Source organism: Prionailurus bengalensis, chromosome C2 (assembly GCF_016509475.1).
Source record: "Prionailurus bengalensis isolate Pbe53 chromosome C2, Fcat_Pben_1.1_paternal_pri, whole genome shotgun sequence".
Classification (NCBI taxonomy): domain Eukaryota; kingdom Metazoa; phylum Chordata; class Mammalia; order Carnivora; family Felidae; genus Prionailurus; species Prionailurus bengalensis.
In genome coordinates, this window is record NC_057350.1 from 101,196,251 (window position 1) to 101,220,225 (window position 23,975).

Here is a 23,975-nt window from a genome sequence, read left to right on the forward strand (position 1 = left end):
CAGCTCATGAGTTCAAGCCCCGCGTCGGGCTCTGTGCTGACAGCTCAGGGCCTGGAGCCTGCTTCGGATTCTGTGTCTCCCTCTCTCTCTGCCCCTAACCCACTCACATTCTGTCTCTGTCTCTCTTAAAAATAAATAAACATTAAAAAAGCTTTTTTAAAACAATGAGGATATACAGTTTTGAACTAGTATTTTGCTGTGTATATGTAGTGGTATGAATGATATGTCCTCTACAAATTCATGTCTACTTGGAGCCTTATATATTTTTTTTTAATTTTTTTTTCAACGTTTATTTATTTTTGGGACAGAAAGAGACAGAGCATGAACGGGGGAGGGTCAGAGAGAGGGAGACACAGAATCGGAAACAGGCTCCAGGCTCTGAGCCATCAGCCCAGAGCCTGACGCGGGGCTTGAACTCACAGACCGCGAGATCATGACCTGGCTGAAGTCGGACGCTTAACCGACTGCGCCACCCAGGCGCCCCAACTTGGAGCCTTATAATATGACTTTATTTGAGCCTAGTTGCTCAGTCAGTTAAGCATCCAACTCTTGATTTTGGCTCAGCTCATGATTTTGTGATTCATGGGATCAAGCCCTGCATCAGGCTCTGCATGGACAGCACATAGCCTGCTTAGGATTCCCTCTCTTCTCTCTCTCTGCCCCTCCTCCCACTCTCTGTCTCTGTCCCTCTCTTTCTCAAAATAAACATTACTTGGATATAAGATCTTTGCAGATGTAATTATATGCTAAATGAAATCTTGCTATTTGGGTGGGTCCTAAATCCAATGACCGGTGTCCCTTCAAGAGAAGGGGATGACATACAGAGAACCACAGGGAAGAAGGCAGTGTGAAGATGGAAGTACAGATTGGAGTATGGTGTCTTCAAATCAAAAAATGCCAACTTTCCAGGAGCCATCAGAAGCTATGACTAGACAAGGAAGCAGTCTTTCCTAGAGCCTTGGACAGAGCATGGTTCAGCTAGCACCTTGAAGTAGGACTTCTAGATTCCAGAACTGTGAGAGAATAAATTTCTGTTCATTCAGACAATCCTATTAGAACAGCCCTAGGACCCAAATATAGTATGTTTGGAAGAACTTCATGTAACTCCATTTTACTATATTTTTTTTATTTTAGCAAAATGTGATTATAGTTTGCTTATTTATATATTCTTAACAGCTTTACACCTTCCCAAATCCGTTTCTCTATGTTTAGTTCTACCTCTCAGTTTTGTACCAACATTTAAAAAGCTTCTTGTAAAGATTACCATAAATGACAATTTTTTGTGTGTGTAATTATCTCTTTCTATTGCTGGGAGTACTTCTATAAGTTCTATAACTAGAGGGAAAATTACCTGATCAGAAGTCACACATACTTTAGATTCTGATAGGTAATGAACCCCTAAAGTATCAGGTCAAATTGTACTTCCATTTTCAATGTACATGTATGTATGTTTGTACTTGTGTGTGTGCATGTGTATGTGTATCTGAAGCCAGTTTAATTTGATGTTAAAGTAGGAGATAAGTTAATATGTCAGCCTCTGAAAGAGTAGCTTTAAACTATTTTCAAGACAAATAGGCAAGAAAAAAACACACAGATGCTCAAATTATGAAAGTGTGTAACACTATTAAATTTAAATATTAAGTAGATTTTTAATTATATCAGTGTTAACACACAGAATTACCATGTGCCTCAACTTTTTACATAAGCATATATAGTTTTTTCCACTTCACATAATCTTTCCATACAGATCATAAAACTACTCAAGAGCTCAGTGTTTTGCTTTATTCTTTGGATATAATGGCTACAACTAGTTACCACCTGGTACATAAATTAGTTTAATTATTTACTTAAAATATTAAACTAACAAGTGGCTGTAAATAACTGCCTTAAACATGTTATGTAGGCTTGAATTCAGGGCATGTCTTCATCTTTATACACTCACTTGTAGCTTGATACATAATTGATAGTCAAAAATATTTCAGTTCTTCTGTATTGACTATGTGACAACAGAATACATTATAATTACTCATAGGGCAGACTTTAAAAAAAAACATAGGCTTAGTAGTAGTATATCTTGGAATCTGGGATTGTGATACCTTCAGCTTTGTTCTTTCTCAAGATTACTTTGGCTACTTGGTGTCTTTTGTGGTACTGTCCGAATTTTAGTATTATTTGTTCTGGTTCTGTGAAAGATGTTGTTGGTATTTTGATAGAGATTATATTGAAACTGTAGATTGCTTTGAGCAGTATATTCAAATAAAAAAAATTAAAATCAAAGACATAAAGAAAAACATAAGTTTACAATAATGTGCACAGATATGTAAATTGGATAAATCACAACTCAGAGTATCAATTTCTGATAGGATGTAATTAATTCACATTATCAAATATTTATATTTCTGCTAAGTGAAAGGAACAAGAGAATAGATGATTTTGTTTAATTTTTTTAATGTTTACTTAGTTTTGAGAGAGAGAGACAGAGACAGAACATGATGAGCAGGGAAGGGGCAGAGAGAGAGGGAGACACAGAATCTGAAACAGGGTTCAGGCTCTGAGCTGTCAGCACAGAGCCCAACGCGGGGCTTGACCTTAGAACTGTAGGATCATGATCTGAGCTGAAATCTGATGCTTAACCAAGTGAGCCACCCAGGGGCCCTGAGAATACATGCTATTTTAACATACGGTATTCTTGAAGAAATCAGCTTGTTTTCCAGGCATTTAATTCAAACATTTATTGGAATGGATGTTTAAAAACTAGGTATTAACACATGATAACAGTACTAATCATATGATATGATTCCTTTTATAAATGTTTTAACAGGCAGTTTGCTCAGAGAGAGGCTGCTGCTGGAAGCCATGGAATGACTCTCTTATTCCTTGGTGCTTCTTCGCAGATAATCATGGCTATAATGTTGAGAGAATGATAACAACAAGTATTGGTGAGAAATGTTCCATCATGGTGATCCAATATAATATATTTTAATTGGAAAACAAAAAATATATTTTAAATTTTTCTTTGGGAAAATATCTTAAATAGAATCAAGTGGGAAATTTGTATGCAAGAATGTTTAAATATGTTAGATCAAGGATTTTATTTTTGCAAGATTGTATCTTCCAAATAATAAAAGAAGTCATTATTTGTAATAAAGGAAATACAATTATAAAAATATTAAAAATATTTAATAGTTATTACTCTTTATAAATAAAATCACTCGCACCAACTTTTTTTCTTTCTTTAAGGGCTTGAAGCCAAATTAAACAGGAAACCTTCACCTACGCTCTTTGGAAATGACATTACTAGTGTTCTTATCACAACTCAAAATCAGACACCCAATCGTTTCCGATTTAAGGTTTGTTTTTTGATATTTATAAAGAGGAATTAATCATAAAAGGAAGTTATGAGCACATTCTTCATCTTACCAAGACATTTTCTCTCTTAAGAAATACTTATTCCAAAGCAAAGGACTAAGTGGACTAGTTATTTCAGTTCTCTGAGCCTGTTTACTGAAATGTATCATAAGAATAGTTTCTCTGGCAGTTCTTTTTGAAAAATTTCATAATACACTCAATGTAAAATATTGGATACAGTGTCTTGAGAAGAGTAAACACTCAATAAACTTTAGCAGTTTTTATTACTTCAACCATAGACTATGATGAAGGATTAGTTTAAAATTTAATTTGAGAAACATGTTAATTGTGGTGTATACATGTGACTTATACTTACTAGTTCTTTTTACAGGTATCCCTTTTATTCATGATTTTAAAGACACTAATTCCTATTATTTTGTAAGTGAGTAGTTTACTTGAATTTTGGATCTTTTGGATTTGGAAGTGAAAACAACACCATATTCTTTGTACACTACTTTTTCAGCAATTTCACAAGAATTAGGTATTTTTTTAACCAAATATAAAGTTCTTCATGGGATTTCTAAGGAGATGAACACTAAAAAGCAATAAGAATAATTAAACTCACAAAGATACAGTATTCAAGAATCAATATTTAGTAATACTATCATTAATATATATTAATATTATATTATATAATTAATATATATTTTTATCAGCCAAAAATATTTTTATTATATACGGTACTTTTATGACCAATTCTATATTCCTTAACAATGTATACAATTCTGTGCATAACCATACAACAACGTTAGAATTAAGTTTATGGCCAGATTAATAGTTCCTCTGTTAAGTTACTAAATTTAGTATTTTTTATTCAAAACTTGCATTTGATACTTAATTTTGAATTGGAAGATGAAATAATGGTTTTCAATCAAATGATGCTAATTGTTTAATCTTTACAGATAACTGATCCAAATAATAGAAGATATGAAGTTCCTCATCAGTTAGTAAAAGAATTTACTGGTACCACAGCTTCTAATACATTGTATGACGTGCAGGTTGTAGAAAATCCATTTAGCATCAAAGTTATTAGAAAAAGCAATAATAGAATTTTGTAAGTATCTTATTTTACATTTCTCTAAGGTTAAATAACCAGTCAATTGTATTCTGTCATAGAATTAGGAAAAGTTTAATTTTAAGGCATTTTCAGAAAGAATAAATTTCCTCCCAAATGGGTGGATGTGCATCCTTGTAAAGACTATAATGTAAAGCAGTTTTATTTCCTGTGGATGAAAGGTACAAAGGTGAATGAAAATGTACAAACTAGGGCCAATCAAAGATGAAGGTAAAGAGCATCACCGAAAAGCATTTTAGCTCTCCCTGTATTTTTGCATAGCTAGAACTCCTGTTTTGTCCTTTCCCCATTGTTTATCATATTCTGTTGCCAATTTTTAGAATCAAATAGTTATTCAGAAAGGGGCTAATTCCCATGGTCATATTAAAGGACTTCATATATATATATATATATATATATATATATATATATATGAAAAATACATATGTATGAAATAATGTGTATGAAAATGTATATACTTAATTAAATATTGCCTGAATGCTTTCATTATGAATGAATTTGGGGGGATATTTGCAGCAAGGGATTTAGCAATTTTTAAGATATCTCGCATCTCTAAGAAGGTTAATTGAGCAGGGTGCCTGGGTGACTCAGTTAAGCTCTGACTTTGCCTCAGGTCACCATCTCACAGTTCGTGAGTTCGAGCACCACATCGGGCTCTCTGCTGTCAGTGCAGAGCCTGCTTTGGATCCTCTGTCTTCCTCTCTGTCTCTGCCCCTCACCCTCTCTCTCTCTCTCTCTCATAAAAATAAAATAAACATTAAATTAAAAAGGTTAACTGAGCAATTGTCAAGATTAAATCTCAGCAGTTACTTTCCTTAAATATATTTTAATGATTTGCAATTGACATTATGTTAATTGTCACAAAAGTATTAAATGCATTTAACATTTCTTGTAGGATATATCTGATATGAATCCAACATACAATCTTCTTAATTTTGGAAAAATTATTTTGAACCTAACTTTAATATATGTGTTAGAGGTGTGAAAGCTAGTTTAGTACTATATTTTAAAATAGTGTCTCTGGAGCAAGGCAGAACTGGGTTTGAAATCTGGCTTTGCTAGTTACCAGTTTGTCACCTTAGAACACAGGACATAATTTTCCCAATTTGTGTTATTTGTAGAATTGAACTGATACTGGTAGTTACACTTCAAGTTTGTGGTGATTAAAGGAGAGGATGTATACGGAGAATCATATTGGTGGTGATGAAGCAAATTGTGTTGATGAAATTAACAAATTCTGTTTATGGTATAATTCATATATTCCTAAGAAGTGATCACAGTTAAAGATTGACATATTTAAAGTGAAATATTCAGCATGGTAACATAGATCCTTATTTTGTAGAACATTTTATTTGTTTCTAGATCATTTATTTATTTTATTGTACAGGTTTGACACCAGCATTGGTCCTTTGGTGTACTCTGACCAGTATTTACAGATTTCAACCAGACTTTCCAGTGAATATATTTATGGCATTGGGGAACATATTCATAAGAGATTTCGTCACGATTTAAACTGGAAAACATGGCCAATTTTTACCCGGGATCAACTTCCCGGTGACGTAAGGAACTCTTTTTTTTTTTTATGTAAATAAAATCATTATATTGGAGAAGGTGATAATGTTACCCTATTTGAAGCCATCATTTATTGTATGTCAGTGATAACCTAATATAGGAGCTTGTTTACTTCAGGGGTGATGATTTTTAGTAGTCTCAAATTAACTCAAAAAGTAACCAACAGATTTTAGTTCAAATAGGTATATCTATTTTATGAATATTTTCTTTTGATTTGATTTTTGTATTCTATCATTCCCTTTTCAATCATTCTTATGCTTAAACCAATACATGGCTAGTCATTGAGCTAGAATAATTCTAAACACTTACTGTGTTCTCTATCACTTTGTATGATATGGTGTCTGCCTGTTTATTGGACATCATATTGTACATCTGTGTCTGCATCTTCCCCTTCCATAACATATGATAATCTTATATAAGTTTATATATTTGCACAGAGGGTTGGTTCCCTTTTTAAATACTGTAACTTGAGGTTCCTTATCATTTGTACAATAAGTCACTGAGAGATAATTTGAACTTTAATCTCATAAGAACTTCTCCCAAACTCCCCCGTGCAGAATTAGTCTTTATTTCTAAACTTTTGTTCATGTTTTAGTATGACAGTCACTACAGGTTAGTCTTTGTGTATATATTTGTATATAATTCTAAGATGAGATTCTTTAGAACAAAGAGCATATCATTAAAAAATTATTTTTAGGGGTTCCTGGGTGGCTCAGTCATTTAAGCATTTGACTTCGGCTGAGGTCGTGATTTCATGGCTTGTGTGTTCAAGCCCCTCATCAGGCTCTGTGCTGATAGCTCAGAGCCTGGAGCCTGCTTCAGATTTTGTGTCTCCCTCTCTCTCTGCCCCTAACTCCCACCTCTCTCTCTCTCTCTCTCTCTCTCTCTCTCTCTCTCTCTCTCTCAAAAATTAAACATTAAAAAAATTTTAATATTTTTAATTGATTCATGGTTGCTTTGAGTCAATTGTTAGTGACTTTTAAAATGCCAGTGCTATTTCATTCCCAAAAATGAATAAATGGTGGTTGCTTTAAAGAGCCTCATTTGGTACAGAACTACTACTAATAAAGATTCTACCAGTCTGTTTTTATAGCATCACTATCTGTAATGAACACCTAATAAACACCAGGCTATTTTCCATTCATTCTTTTCTTGGAACCTCCATATCCTATCAGCCAGGAATTCTTTTTTCTTTTGCCTTATAAGTGTATTCCCAATTGTTCTCAGCTATTTCATGTACTCCTTGGTTTATAGCAAATGTAGTGGGGAAGTTCTATAAGGTTGGACGTCATCTTGGAATTCCCTGTCCTGCCTTGGACATAACATGGACCATAATGAATAAAAGTGCCATTTTCTTAACATGAATGGCTAATTAAAACTCAGTCAGATAAGACATAAAGGAAAGTTAAGTAATCTAGTCATAGTATAATGAATATATTATGTTACATATTTTATATAGTAACATATTAATAATCAAAATAGGTTAATTTTTTTGCCACAGTGTTTCATATGGTATGTATAGTAATTAGTATAGAAGTATGAGGAGTAAATTACAGAAACTAATGGGAATATATAAAGACCATGTTAAATATATAATCTTTTTTACTTTAAATATACTTTAAAATTAATGTTCAAATTTTTGCCTTACAGAATAATAATAATTTATATGGTCATCAGACATTCTTCATGTGCATCGAAGATACTTCTGGAAAGTCATTTGGTGTTTTCTTAATGAACAGCAATGCAATGGGTAAGAGTATTTTATCTGGTAATATATTTAAATGAGATATAACTTGAAATGTTTGAACTGTTCTCTTTATTCCAATAATGTATGTCAGAGTAAACTCTATTGGTAATGATTTAGTATATGAAATTATTACAAGCAGAGTTTGTAGTGAGTAAGACAATGGAATTTTACTTATAAGTGTGTCTATTTTGGGGAGAGTATACTATGTTATTATAGTCAGGCACTTTCTTCAGAGCTTTCACAGCAATAGTGAAACACATCCATGGAAAGGAATATTCCCATTCCCACAGCCTCACTTGTTAAGATAATTTAACATACCACTACAACCAAAAAAAAAAAAAAAGGAAAGTCTATATAATATAGGGAGAGAAAGAAGAAGATTAATTTTTGAGTTTATCATAATTCAAGTAATGTAGAATGTTTTTTTAAATGTTGTGAGTGTAATACCAATGTATAACATATGAATTAGTGATAATAAAAAGTTCCAAAATTCAACAGTGTCCCAGCGAGAACAGTATATTAAAATGGTTATCCAGGCAATTATTGTCTATGTAGAGAAAAAAAATTCTGTAGTTTTTTCTTAAAAATTAATGTGAGAATATGACCTTTTAGAGAATCTTCAATTAACACAACTAATTGAAATGCAATTTCAGAAAACAAAATTTTGTTATAAAAGGACTGATTACCTGGCTATGCAGTTTCCAGGGAGAGATTCTGCCAACATCTGTAGAAGGAAACAGCTGTGATTTCCTATCATAAACCTCATAGATGGTGGCGTTCTACTTTTCTCGTATATTCTTCCTATCTTTAGTATCTTATTTTACCTTAGTTATTTAAAAACAGTGCAAAAATGTATGGTTAATATGAAGTACTTAAAATAGACACTGCGGTTATTTTATCACTGTGTATATTTTTACTAGTTATATATGTTTCTCCAATTTAATTTGTAGAAATTTTCATCCAGCCTACTCCAATAGTAACTTACAGAGTTATTGGCGGAATTCTGGACTTTTACATCTTTCTAGGAGATACACCAGAACAAGTAGTTCAACAGTATCAAGAGGTATGTTTTACATCTATTTTAATAAATTAATTTCTACTATACTTTTCTTTCAACCATCATGTCTAATTTTATTTAAGATATCTGGGGCCTCTTAGCTAAATATATTTTTAAATCTTACCATTTTCAGGTATGAGTAGGTGGTTTTTGTTTTTGTCTTTCCTATACAATAATGACTATGCATATTTATATGTCTATATTTCTTATATCAAATTATTTATTGGTTCTAGGCAGCTGAGTTCAGGAGTAGGATTTTTTGAAATGTTGCATATTAAATCTTTACTTATTCATGACCTACTTTGGTGGGATAAAGCCAAGGAAAGTATTTTCTATTCAAGGCTGAGGATACGCAAGGGTGCGTAGGTCATACACCCCTTTGATAAAAATCCTAGAGGCAAATGAGTTATAAGGAAGACTAGTAAAACTTGCTGTTAATGCATAGTAGGTAAACTCCAGGAAAATTGTCTCTGATGCTCAGGCTTAAAACAGAAGATTTTGAAACATAGTGTGAAGTCTTATGTCATCTGTCTAAGCAACTCTTGCTTCCCTATTAAATAATGTCTTCATGTACCTAAGTCCAAGGTGGGTCTTAGAGAGACAAGGAATCCAGGGGTACCCTGAGTCTGCTTCTAAAATATAATTCTGTATTTCTTTTATATAATTATTTTATATAATTTTTCTCCTGTGACTGTTGGTACATAATTCTTGGTGTTAGCATGGAAAAATAAATTATTTTTATTGGCCTAAGATTTACGGATTATGTCTATTTTTAAAATCTTGTTTTATTGATGTGTATTTTGATATACATTTCCCATTTGCTAAAATGATCTTATAAGAGAAGTAATTACTATCAAAAACTTTTCTTTAATTAGGATCCAAATGTCTGATATGAGAGTAGGTAGAGTTTTACACAATTAAATAATTTACAGTATCTAACAATTCCCAAATTGCTATTGATAAATATGAACTTCAGAAAAGGATACAAAATTTACAATCTATAATACTAAATTATAATTACAATGTTAGGCTGGCCTTTATACAACTTTGCATATGGTTACCACACCACCAAAACTGTGGATAGCACATTTTTTAAAAAGAATTTGACATTGGATTTGTGAAATACCAGCTAGGATTGTTGTCTGTTACATGCTGAGTACAGTCTGTGGTCAGCAGGAATTGAGTCTGAGTTATGCATGGCGTATGAATGCAGCATACATTTAGTATAGTAGTGCACTTGCTTTAAATCATTTTATGGGCAGTCTTCCAAAGGCGTGTATTTAAGCAATAAGATACAATAGTTGTGTAGAATGTAATATAGTTAATCACTGCATTTAAATGAGGTACAAGCTATGTGGAGAGTAGGCAAAAGAAACTTTATTGTTTGAAGAAAAACAATTTTTTTTTGTATAAGCTAACACTCTTGAGGTCTCAATATGTTAAAATATAAAGCAATTCATTTGACTGGTGAATAGTTTTAAAAACAATGTTTCTGTATAGAGTGTAATATAAATAATATGTGAGCTAATATAACATATAATAATATTTTACATACTTTTATGAAAAATTATGTTACATGTGTATACTACACACACAAAGAAATTTCAATTAAATGTCCAAATCTATAATGAAATGTAGTGAAACATAAGATGTTTGTGAAATGAGATGAAAAATGCTAACTTTTTCAATTTTTATACTATTTTATTTTTAAAATAAATTTAATGTTTAAATTGAATAGAATATATAACCCAATATAAGTAACTTAAGAATTGTTACATTGTAGTTTTTTATGCATATATGATAGAGAAATCATGGAATGTGTGTGTATGTGTATGCCTATATTAAAAAAAATCATTATGCCAAAAAGGTTATTATACTATACTATACTATACTATACTATACTATACTATACTATAACTTAATACTCAGTTTTAGTTAAAACAATTTAGTATTACTTACACTTGGATTTCCATGTATTTGCAAAGTCATGTCCTCTTGTTGTGACGACACACTAATTTATAATAAAATTCTAACATAAAATCCAGAACGCATTTTAGAATGCAGGTAACACTAATTCTTTGTTCAAAATATGTAATTTAAGTTAAATAAATATCAGAGATATTAGAATAATAAGCATATTAATAATAATTTTAATGTTCTTTATTGAAATTAATCAAATATCCATTTACTTCAAGCTTGTTGGACGACCCGCAATGCCAGTATATTGGAGTCTTGGATTCCAGCTGAGTCGTTGGAATTATAAGTCACTTGATGTAGTGAAAGAAGTGGTAAAAAGAAATCGGGATGCTGGCATACCATTTGTAAGTGGGATGAAGGGTTTATGGGATTACATACCAAGTTAAATATTGTCACATAATAATAAATGTGATTGTCAGCATTACACATGATATTATACTATATAATATAAATGTGGATTATTAAGATGTGTTTTAATGTTAAAGGATATTTTAAATCTATACGCAAGGCCAGGTCTACTTGAGATTTTAAGAACTAATTATTATTTATACTAGAATACATGTTTAACTGTGAACATCATATTCAGTTTTTTAAAATAGATTATTTTTTACTGCCTATATACTTTTTAACGTATTTTATGTAGCATATAGGCTTTGTTTTCTATACAATGATTCCTGTATATAAAATATAGTACTTATTCAGTGATCATCACTGAAAAAAATGTGAATAATCACTTAATGTTTTTGTATTTTAGAATTAGAAAAATTAGTTTATAAACTATTTCATGGTTTTTAGTAAAATAAAAGAGATCTAAGTTCATTTACCTTTTAATCATTATATTTATAAAGCATTGGGCTTAAAGGTTGAAGTGATTAGAGTCCTTTCAGTACTATTTATTGAAATATACTCTACTAATTTTCAGGATACACAGGTCACTGATATTGACTATATGGAAGCAAAGAAAGACTTTACTTATGATAAAGTTGCATTTAAAGGCCTCCCTGAATTTGTTCAAGATTTGCACGACCATGGACAGAAATATGTCATCATCTTGGTAATGACATTATGTATTAATATGTTTTTAGTATTTACATATTTGTAACTTAATATATTTTCTATAGTTTCTTCTTTCTATTATTAGGATCCCGCAATTTCCATAGATAAGCTAAGCAATGGAACGGCATATGCCACCTATGAGAGGGGAAATGCAAAACATGTGTGGGTAAATGATTCAGATGGGACTACAGCAATTATTGGCGAGGTAAATTATGATATTCATTAAAGTTGTGTTGCTTAGATTTTCTGTTGTGTAATGACAGTTTTCATAAGTGTGTGTGTGTGTGTGTGTGTGTGTGTGTATTTGCTTTCAAATATGGACTTGGTATTTTAATTGTGTAAAGAAATTTTAGATTGGTATTTTAATTGTGTAAAGAAATTTTAGAGAGGAAATATTTCATAATTTCTATCTCTAAAACAGTTTTAGTAAGAAGACATAGATTTCAATGCTATACACAATTAAAACAAAACTAACAAAATATAATTAGATTATTACAAAAATTCTGATATTTTGATGTAAAATAAATACTTCTATAAATTGAGTACTTTTGTGCTGGATACTAAATTTTGTGATTTGTATTTAATCCTCACAGTAAAATAATGAGATACATACCTATAATTAGAATTTTTACTTTATAGGTGAAAAAAATGAATTTGAGATAGGTATAGTAACTTCCCTAATATCACAGAGCTAATAAAGAAGAGTTATGAAAATGACTAGTTCCCAAATGCATAATCTTAACCAGAACACATATTCTTTTGAAGACAGCTTTCTAAGACATATCAAAAACTATAAAGTCTAGATACACTAACTTAGTAATTCCACTTCTGTAATTTAGTCAAAGGAAATAAAGTAAGAGATAATGTCAGTGTATAAAAAACATGTATTATAGCATTATTTACTGTAATGAAGATACACTAGCCATCACTTTTTATTGAATTCATCAATATCAAAATTTCTGGTGAAAGTCTTATTCAAATAATTATGAGCTCCATCAGAAACAAAGGCTGAATTTCTTCCCATAATTCCTATTAATATCTCACAGAATATACCCTGTTAAACCTACTCCATTTGCTGTGAACAGATTGGATAGCCAATAGTCATATTTTTGGATATAAAACAGTATTATTTTTTTCATTCATCTGAATCTGAATTTCTCTAGTCTGTCATTACTTTAAGTAATGAGCAGATAATTTTAAGAAGTATAAAAAGACAGCATAGTATGGGTAGTGTCTAATAGCCTGGACTCAGATATGTGATTGCTGTGTTTGAATTCCTTCTGTACCACTGATTAGCGGTGTGATCTTGAAAAATGTATTTAGTTTCTCTGTTTATCACTTCTTTCATCTGTAAAGTGGGTTTAATTATAGTGACTAACTCATCTGTAAAGCAGTGATTAAAAAAATACCCATCTTCTGTAGTTCTAGTGAAGATTAAATGAGCTATTAATTATAAAAATGCTCGGAACATTACCCAGCACAAAACAAATGTCATATTCTCATTTGTTAAATAAATAATAAATACACAAGGAGTTTTTTTGCTTGAATTTCTTTGAAACAAATGCTTTTGGAAATTAAACCGTGTACTTTTTTTTATTCAGACAATGAATACATTGTCTAGTTTTTATTTGTTTTTAACCTAACCCATTAGTATGCTAAGAAATAAATTTAGTTGCAAAATAGCAGTTTCATCCCATGTTTTTATATTTTTGCCTTCCTAAATGCCTTATGCTCTCTCTCTCTACTTTACTCTCATTATATGCATTTTATTTTATTTTTTAAAACATTTTAAAATAGGTCTAAGATTATTATACATATAGATGGTGCATGGATCACATAAACCTTAAGAAGTACAATATTATAACTTTAATGCTTTTTTTACTATTCTTATCTACTCAGTAACGTTGAGTTATCATTTATTTATTTTTCCTTTTATATATGTATATATATGAATGATCTATTCTTTTAGGTGTGGCCAGGATTAACAGTATACCCTGATTTTACTAATCCAAACTGCATAGATTGGTGGGCAGATGAATGCAGCATTTTCCATCAAGAAGTGAAATATGATGGACTTTGGATTGTAAGTAGCTATTTTAAATCACTAATTTTAGACAATTAGCATAGAATTATTTTTCTATAAATAATTATTGTTATTATAATAAATAAATAAAATATATAAAATAATTATAAAGTTGACAAAGTAAATTTTGTAATCATTTGAACATGAAATTTAAAAATTTTATAATATTTTTCTAGAATGTATAAATTCATACCTGTCATGTTCCTGGGTTAGAAAAGAATCTTAAGTAAAAACTGCAAATTGCAAGTTTTCTTCTTCAGTGATACACTTTATAGAATAAATTCCATTTCTATCAGTAAGATGCCATATTTTTATGACTAACAATTTATGTTTGAAAACAGCAAGATTTGGAGGTAAGTAGTGCAATTTTAAAAACATTTATTATAGTCTACAGTATTCAAGCAATTGCAGCACTATGGATACAAAATAACATATCACTAACCCTTAGAAACTTTCTTTTTTTTAAAAAAAAGCATATTTATTTATTTTGCTAGAGACAGAGTGAGAGTGCATGTATGCATGTGCATGTGCATGCGAGTGGTGGAGGGGCAAAGAGAGAGGGAGAGAGAGGATCCAAGTAAGCTCTGCACCATCAGCACAGAGCCAGCCCTACGTGGGACTCAAACTCAGGAACCGTGAGATCATGACCTGAGTTGAAATCAACAGTTGGATGCTCAATCAACTGAGCCACCCAGGCACCCCTAGAAACTTTCTTTTTAGTAAATTATGGAATAAAACAAATCAAAATTGAAATAGGTTAAATGTTTTATTTCAAGATAAACAACAACAGCAACAACCAAAATCCTAGATTATTGGTAAAGCTATTAAAGGGAAATGCTAATGTTTGAAAATTTCTTTGGATGAAGTTTTGTATCTGTAGCTATTGATTACTTATTTCTGGGTTTACCATATAGAATGATTTAGTGTCTTTTGTTATGGAAACTGCAACCATATTTGGTGAGTGAAACTACTTGGTGACCCCACAATTCTATGTTCCAGGGGAAAAAAGAAGTCTAATAAACTTGAATACAGAGGAACATCAGAGATTTTGTTCAAAGTTATTACAACTGCACAGATTTTTAGAAGTAGATAATGGATGTCTTAGGGACATCCATGTCTTTGTTTGTTGAGTTACACAATAGCTCTACTTTCATGAAGTGCTCATTATTTATTTATTTATTTTTTTAATTTTTTTTTTTCAACGTTTATTTTATTTTTGGGACAGAGAGACAGAGCATGAACGGGGGAGGGGCAGAGAGAGAGGGAGACACAGAATCGGAAACAGGCTCCAGACTCTGAGCCATCAGCCCAGAGCCTGACGCGGGGCTCGAACTCACGGACCGCGAGATCGTGACCTGGATGAAGTCAGACGCTTAACCGACTGCACCACCCAGGCACCCCGAAGTGCTCATTATTTATTCAGTGATTATTTAATCAATTACTTAGTTAAGTGTATATTTTGCACCATCAGTATATCAGGTATGTTGTGGAGAATACAAAGAGGAAAATTATGTTTTTACCTGACAACATGGAACTGAGTTAGAGGTTAGCATACTCTTCAGGATTCTTAAGAATAGAATGATAATGGAGAGGCTTTAGTTATTGGACACAAAATTAGTGAGGTCACAATAATACCTAGCAGCCTATAGAAATAACAAAAAAATTTGCACTCCATTCTTGGTTTTGTTTTTAATTCTAGCTCCAACTTCAGTTGTATTAGTTAAGTTAAAATGTTTGGGTTTTTGTTTCTGCTAATGAAATAATTTGAGTCCACTGGAGCACAGTTACAGTATTTGATACTTTAGGAATAGTGAAAGAAAATCTGACTGTGCTGTAGAAAGAGAATACTTCATTTCCTATATCCATTGAACATAAATACAGTACCTGATTCAACTCCAAAGAGAGGGAGGGCAGGGAAGGGGAGGAGCATCTGAGAAAGGTGGAGTTGTTCTCCTCCTAATACATAAGCATTTGACTAAGCTTAAAAAACAAAACAAAACGCAATATAATCAGTACGATTTCAAAGCTCACTAAACATCACTGAATTAATTTATATGATGTATAAGCAATGGTTATTCTGCTTCCAGCTTTTACTTGAATAACTATCAAATCCTACTGATAAAATTGTTTCCTTAATTCTTTCATTTTCTTCAGATTATTCTGATAGAATGAATGTACAATAAAACAAAGTATTCTTATTTAACTGAAAACATTTTATTTTTTTGTCAAATTTAAACTTAGTGTCATCATTTCCTAGATTTATAATTTAAATGCCAAGCTAATGTTTTTGAATTTTAATTTTAAATATTAAAATCACTTTGGAAAACAATATGAGCATAATTTTCATTGAAAAATAGATTTTTGTATATAGATATATAATATACTTGAATTATCTTTTTTGCAACATTCTTGAAATAATTTCCTAATACTTGAGAAATAAGAGACTAATGCATTTGGCATAATAAAGACTGAAGCTCGTTGAAAAAAAAAAAAACTTTAAAGGGGCGCCTGGGTGGTGCAGTCAGTTAAGCATCCGACTTCAGCCAGGTCAAGATCTTGCGGTCCGTGAGTTCGAGCCCCGCATCGGGCTCTGGGCTGATGGGTCAGAGCCTGGAGCCTGTTTCCGATTCTGTGTCTCCCTCTCTCTCTGCCCCTCCCCCGTTCATGCTCTGTCTCTCTCTGTCCCAAAAATAAATAAAAAACGTTGAAAAAAAAAAAAAAGACTGAAGCTGTAATTTCAAAATAAATGTACCCAGTCAGTATTTTTAAAATTCAAAGATCACTTCCACTTTCTCTGAACAAATATATATATTGTGTTGATCGTGTTGTTATTATGATTTCATTCTTAAAAATCTAATAAGCAGAATTTTTCCATAAAAAAGCTCAACAATTTAACACATAGTTCTAGGAAACTTAAAATTCAGTGACAGACTTAAAATTCAGTGAATTCTTTTTATAATTCTTTGAAAAATGGGGCTATTTTTATGTAGACTTAGTTGAAATATGAAGTGATGAAATTATGAAATACCAAGATTTTTTTTAAATGTTTTATTTTAAAAAGTTGCCAAACTTTTGTACACAATTTCCGATGGATTTTAAAGAAAAGAACTTTCAGAAACATCCCTAAAAATGGCATTGACAATTCCTAGGAATAATCATTACTCAATTTGGGATGGTTTGAATGATACTTGAATATCTGTAGGTATACTTATTACTATCAATTCACTGAGGCCTTTGCCTTGTGACTTCCAATGCTTTCAACCTGCTGGTTGTAATATTAAAAATACTAATTGAGGGGCGCCTGGGTGGCGCAGTCGGTTAAGCGTCCGACTTCAGCCAGGTCACGATCTCGCGGTCCGTGAGTTCGAGCCCCGCGTCAGGCTCTGGGCTGATGGCTCGGAGCCTGCAGCCTGTTTCCGATTCTGTGTCTCCCTCTCTCTCTGCCCCTCCCCCGTTCATGCTCTGTCTCTCTCTGTCCCAAAAATAAATAAAAAAAAAAACGTTGAAAAAAAAATTTAAAAAAAATACTAATTGAGTTGATTTTTAAATGACACTAAATACATGTAGCATCATTTAAATAATTTATAGACATTAGAGAAAAATACTTTCAGAATTTTGAAAAGTGCAAATATACAAAATACATTAAAAGAGATACAAATACATTCTATTACATTATGTGTAGTATGTTTAATTAATAACAAATCTTTCCAAGTAGATAGGATATTTTAAAAATAAATAATCAAATAGCAAATATTGTGTTTATTGTAAAATATGGTTACAATCATGTAAAAGTGGTTTTTTTCCCTTTAATAGATGAATACATTTATCTTCTTGAGTACAGAGACTCTTTTCCCTTATATTGTGAACTGGTGAAATCAAACATTTGATTTACTCTTATTTACATGGTTGTATGATAAAATAATTAATTTTATCTTAATTTTTATTTAAATTCCAGTTAACATACAGTATAATATTAATGATTAAACAAATATTTTTGATCAATTTTTTCATGTGAAATAAATTAATTTCTTTAAAAATTATGTTTATTCTTAAGTTACATAAATTATGTCTATTTTGAGCAAATGCTGGAAGAACTTGTGAATTTTATTTCAATTTGCAAGTACATAATTCTAATAAAATAACATAAATTTCATAGTTAAATGTTTTGCTTTGTATTTTCTCAAGAATGATTACACATATAAGATGCTAAATACTTTAGAAAAAGTTAAAATTTAAAATAATGCAACTTGATTCCCAATTATGAATGTCAGCAGTTGAAATTATTTTTAAATTTAATTTGGTTCATGGATTCATGAAGAAAAAGTGCTTAGGTTCATCTAAAATTATTGGCGGCCCAACTATAGTATCTCTTTGTATTAATTTTACTAGACACAGGAAAATCAAATTTAATATAATATTCCAGGTAATTTCAATAAAGTAACCCCAATACTGTAGAATAACTACATAATTTTTCTTCTTTGTAGCTATTAAGAAAATATTTGGAGGGGCGCCTGGGTGGCGCAGTCGGTTAAGCGTCCGACTTCAGCCAGGTCACGATCTCGCGGTCCGGGAGTTCGAGCCCCGCGTCAGGCTCTGGGCTGATGGCTCGGAGCCTGGAGCCTGTTTCCGATTCTGTGTCTCCCTCTCTCTCTGCCCCTCCCCCGTTCGTGCTCTGTCTCTCTCTGTCCCAAAAATAAATAAAAAACGTTGAAAAAAAATTTTTAAAAAAAAAGAAAATATTTGGAGCTTGGGTGGCTCAGTCGATTAAGTGTCCAACTTCATCTAGGCTCATGATGTCATGACTCAGTTCTGCTAGTTAGTTCAAGCCCCGTATCCGGCTCTGTGCTGACAGCTCAGAGCCTGGAGCCTGCTTCAGATTCTGTGTCTCCCTCTCTCTGCCCCTCTCCCACTCATGCTCTGCCTCTCTCTCTCTCAAAAAAAAACATGAAATAAAATAAACATTAAAAACTTTTTTAAAGAGAAAATATTTAGGAAATGAAAACATTTACCTTTTAATGATGAAAAATTTATTTTGCAACTTTAATGTTTCACATTGATTCCATCTGGGCATGATGTGTATGGAAGAAAAAAAGACTAATAAAGAAAATTTATTCCTTCTGAAGAAAAACAATATTAACAAGGGACTTGACCGAGTATGAAGTCTTTGTGACAGCAGACTGCATATTATAGACATGTGGGAAATAAGCTTCAAAAATGTGTGGAAGTCCTACAATGCAATTAACAGAGAAGGAAAAAGAAATAGATTACTTTTTGAGCATGTGTAGTGTGATATATAATTTTATATATATTATCTTTTTAGTTCAAAGCCTTTATTTTTTTAAAGTAATGGTCACAAACTAGTATGTGGCAAGATACTATCACGGCTTACGTTTACACGGCAAAAAATCTATAAACACATCCCCACAATTCTGCCTCCAAGAGATGTTTAGGTCACTGGTTCTTATAATGTGGTCCAGCTGCCCTAGGGTTCCCTGAGACTGTTCAAGGGGTTAAGTAAGGTCATAACTATTTTCATTTAATGCTAAAATGCTATTTACCTATTTTCACTTTCACTCTCTCATGAGAGTGTAGGAATGAAGGGCTATACAAAACATGCTGTGCCTCGCGGCTGGCAGTGCACATTACAGAAACTAGATAAATGTCAGGTAAGATGAGCAAACGATGGTGCATAAATGAATGTGCCAGAAGTGTGGCACAATGGTGGACTCACCTTGAGAAAATTGATACAACTACTTGGAAAAGACAGTTGCTTAATACTTATAATGTTATTAATATTTTATAGGTATAATTAAAACTAGGTAAATTAAATACATTTTTGTTATATACAATCCCTGAATCCCATACAAGATACCTCTGTTATCACTTAAAATCTGCTGTTCTTCATGTTATATCCATTTAGGACATGAATGAAGTTTCCAGTTTTGTTCAAGGTTCAAAAAAAGGATGCAATGACAATAAACTGAATTATCCACCTTTTACTCCTGGTAAATTTTATTTGGTTATTTACTTACCATTAACTAAGAATAATTTTCCTGGTAAATTCTAGCATATATTTCTATATCACAAACCTTGATAAAATTTTGAGTCCCTGAAATCAATGTGTTTTTGTCTGTTTTTGTGTTACTTTTGGGCTAAATTTTTTATGCTTAAGAAAAGAAGAATGATTTTAAATTTGGGGAAAGATTATTGATTTCTCTTTATTACTGATAAACTGCCCATGATCAAATAATTAATGAAAAGAAACACAATTTGTTCGAAATTATAATTTAAATGATCAACTTCTTTCCACGAGCCTTATGCAGTAATTTGTGCAGTTTTTCGAATGAACCTAATGGGAATAGTTACATGTCACATATTCTAAAAAATGAGTTTTTCACCATTAAAAGTGGGTAAAAAATACAACCAAAGAAAGATTTGCTCTTAGGGGAGAATAGACAGCAATAAGTACATCTGAAGATGACAGTAATTATTGCAACACCACATAAGCCTGTAAGTTGAAGCACAATAAAAAACCTGAAAAGCAGGGATTTGGATGGTTTGTAATTGTGTAACAGATGTACATATATAAAATTAAATTATATTTATTTATTTTTCTTTCTTTCTTTCTTTCTTTCTTTCTTTCTTTCTTTCTTTCTTTCTTTCTTTCTTTCTTTCTTTATTTTTCTGAAATTTATTGACAAATTGGTTTCCATACAACACCCAGTGCTCATCCCAAAAGGTGCCCTCCTCAATACCCATCACCCACCCTCTCCTCCCTCCCACCCCCCATCAACCCTCAGTTTGTTCTCAGTTTTTAACAGTCTCTTATGCTTTGGCTCTCTCCCATTCTAACCTCTTTTTTTTTTTTTCCTTCCCCTCCCCCATGGGTTCCTGTTAAGTTTCTCAGGATCCACATAAGAGTGAGACCATATGGTATCTGTCTTTCTCTGTATGGCTTATTTCACTTAGCATCACACTCTCCAGTTCCATCCACGTTGCTACAAAAGGCCATATTTCATTTTTTCTCATTGCCACGTAATATTCCATTGTGTATATAAACCACAATTTCTTTATCCATTCATCAGTTGATGGACATTTCGGCTCTTTCCATAATTTGGCTATTGTTGAGAGTGCTGCTATGAACATTGGGGTACAAGTGGCCCTATGCATCAGTGCTCCTGTATCCCTTGGATAAATTCCTAGCAGTGCTATTGCTGGGTCATAGGGTAGGTCTATTTTTAATTTTCTGAGGAACCTCCACACTGCTTTCCAGAGCGGCTGCACCAATTTGCATTCCCACCAACAGTGCAAGAGGGTTCCCGTTTCTCCACATCCTCTCCAGCATCTATAGTCTCCTGATTTGTTCATTTTGGCCACTCTGACTGGCGTGAGGTGATACCTGAGTGTGGTTTTGATTTGTATTTCCCTGATAAGGAGCGACGCTGAACATCTTTTCATGTGCCTGTTGGCCATCCGGATGTCTTCTTTAGAGAAGTGTCTATTCATGTTTTCTGCCCATTTCTTCACTGGGTTATTTGTTTTTCGGGTGTGGAGTTTGGTGAGCTCTTTATAGATTTTGGATACTAGCCCTTTGTCCGATACGTCATTTGCGAATATCTTTTCCCATTCCGTTGGTTGCCTTTTAGTTTTGTTGGTTGTTTCCTTTGCTGTGCAGAAGCTTTTTATCTTCATAAGGTCCCAGTAATTCACTTTTGCTTTTAATTCCCTTGCCTTTGGGGATGTGTCGAGTAAGAGATTGCTACGGCTGAGGTCAGAGAGGTCTTTTCCTGCTTTCTCCTCTAAGGTTTTGATGGTTTCCTGTCTCACATTTAGGTCCTTTATCCATTTTGAGTTTATTTTTGTGAATGGTGTGAGAAAGTGGTCTAGTTTCAACCTTCTGCATGTTGCTGTCCAGTTCTCCCAGCACCATTTGTTAAAGAGGCTGTCTTTTTTCCATTGGATGTTCTTTCCTGCTTTGTCAAAGATGAGTTGGCCATATTAAATTATATTTAAATAAACTAACCTAGAAAGCATTATATTTGTGTGACGTATAATACAAATAGGTATATATATATGTGTACATATATATGTGTACATAAGGATTATGAAGCTTAAAATGGAAACTCTCTCTTAAGAAATATTTCTTACATATTTTTTCTAAGATATTCTTGACAAACTCATGTATTCCAAAACAATTTGCATGGATGCTGTGCAGTACTGGGGGAAACAGTATGATGTTCACAGCCTCTATGGATACAGCATGGCTATAGCCACAGAGAAGTAAGTGCAGTTTCATTCAGAAACCTCTTTCATACTTATTGTCTAGAAATATGTTGTAATACACTAATATAGTTGGAAAAGAGCAAGAGTAAGAAAGCAAAGAAAGATAGTATTTTCATGTTGTCAGTACTTCTACTAATCTTCATGAATTTGGAACTTAGTTCATCAAGAACTATGTGGTGTATGTATTTAACTGTGGTCCTTTTTTAATTCATAGATTTAAAGTACGCTTCAAAATTTTGATTCACTTTACTATCTCTGAATATAATTATGTTCTAAGCATGAACTACACAATTGGCCTGAGAGAGTGGTGCTTCTAGAGTAGGTCTTTTTAAAATCAAGTGTTTCAATTAAAATGTAGTTTTCTATGTAGTATCTCACAAAGTAACTTTCTAATGCCGTGTGTACTTGGATGCAAAAAAATAACAAGTTACAAAACAAAGGAAGAGGATAATCTTACCCTGATTGCCTATTCTTTCTCAAGTATTATATAAGAACCTACAATGCAATAGTCAATAAAACCCAGATCCTGACCTCAATAATTTTTTAATCTTTTTCAGAATTAAATAAATATGATTAAATTTAAAGACACACCTACATTTGTCTAATCCCAAAACATACCATGGTATCTCAACTCTTACACATTATCTTCATAGAGTTTGGTTACTTCACTTTTTAAACTCAGTAGAGCATTTATATATTGAAGTGTATAAATAAATAAATTCTAGAAGGAAATAGCAACACTATAGTTCAATGTTATAAAGATATTAAGATAGAAAAACCACCTGAGAATACCATTAAATCTTTTTACTAAGGTAGTCTGGATAATTTTATATACCAAATCAAACTTTGTATCTTTCCTGAATATTTCCTATTTATAGAAAAAAATTATCAGTAATACTCAGGTACCAAATAGAGGTGAGATAAATAATGCTAGTAGTTGTGGATAGTAAACTTTTAGATACAAACAAAATAAAATGCCTCTCAAATATGTAACTTTCATCCCAACATTGCGTGCTATTATTTGGAAATACAGACATTAATATATCATTAGCATCATTGCATCTCAAAACTTTGTAGACAATTCAAGTTCGGATTACGACATTTCAGGTTAAAAAAGGATTTCAGTGAGTTTAAACCATATATTTTAAAAACAAGTGTTGAGTGGATACAAAAAGTATGTTTATTTAATTTGGTAAAGGAAATCAAAGTCTGATTTCCTTTCCCTGATTGGAATGTTTTTAAGTAAACATTGGTAGATAAATACAAAATTGGTACGAAAGGTCGATAAAAAGTTATTTAAAAATAAATCTGATTTATTCATTTGCTTTTACTTTTAGAGCCATAGAGAAAGTTTTCCCTAATAAGAGAAGCTTCATTCTCACCCGGTCAACTTTTGCTGGGTCTGGAAGCTATGCTGCACACTGGTTAGGGGACAACACTGCTTCATGGGAGCAAATGGAATGGTCTATCACAGGAATGCTAGAGTTCAATTTATTTGGAATGCCATTGGTAAGCAATTTCATACAGTGTCATTTATATTAGCTGTGCATGACTTTTAATTTTGTAATGTGATCTTAATAATCTTCAATAAAGTGATTAAATGTATGTTACAGAAAAATCCAGTCTTTATTCTTAGGGAATTTATGAAAAAAAAAAAGAATATAGGTGGTATCTATAACATTCTAGCCATTAGAATGAGAAATAGGAATAAATAAAA

The 23,975-nt window shown here is 32.1% G+C and overlaps 1 protein-coding gene across 1 annotated transcript in view; it reads left to right on the forward strand.

Moving 5' to 3' along the window:
- The window catches only part of SI (sucrase-isomaltase), a 101,686-nt gene that overhangs the window by 5,180 nt on the left and 72,531 nt on the right, over nucleotides 1-23,975 (forward strand). The window contains exons 3-15 of the mRNA XM_043594978.1: nucleotides 2,822-2,939; nucleotides 3,241-3,350; nucleotides 4,311-4,462; nucleotides 5,871-6,042; nucleotides 7,706-7,805; nucleotides 8,753-8,865; nucleotides 11,055-11,180; nucleotides 11,759-11,890; nucleotides 11,978-12,097; nucleotides 13,862-13,975; nucleotides 19,896-19,980; nucleotides 22,138-22,255; nucleotides 23,596-23,767. Coding sequence (XP_043450913.1) covers nucleotides 2,822-2,939; nucleotides 3,241-3,350; nucleotides 4,311-4,462; nucleotides 5,871-6,042; nucleotides 7,706-7,805; nucleotides 8,753-8,865; nucleotides 11,055-11,180; nucleotides 11,759-11,890; nucleotides 11,978-12,097; nucleotides 13,862-13,975; nucleotides 19,896-19,980; nucleotides 22,138-22,255; nucleotides 23,596-23,767 — 1,632 coding nt within the window. The remainder of the gene's footprint in view (nucleotides 1-2,821; nucleotides 2,940-3,240; nucleotides 3,351-4,310; nucleotides 4,463-5,870; nucleotides 6,043-7,705; nucleotides 7,806-8,752; nucleotides 8,866-11,054; nucleotides 11,181-11,758; nucleotides 11,891-11,977; nucleotides 12,098-13,861; nucleotides 13,976-19,895; nucleotides 19,981-22,137; nucleotides 22,256-23,595; nucleotides 23,768-23,975) is intronic.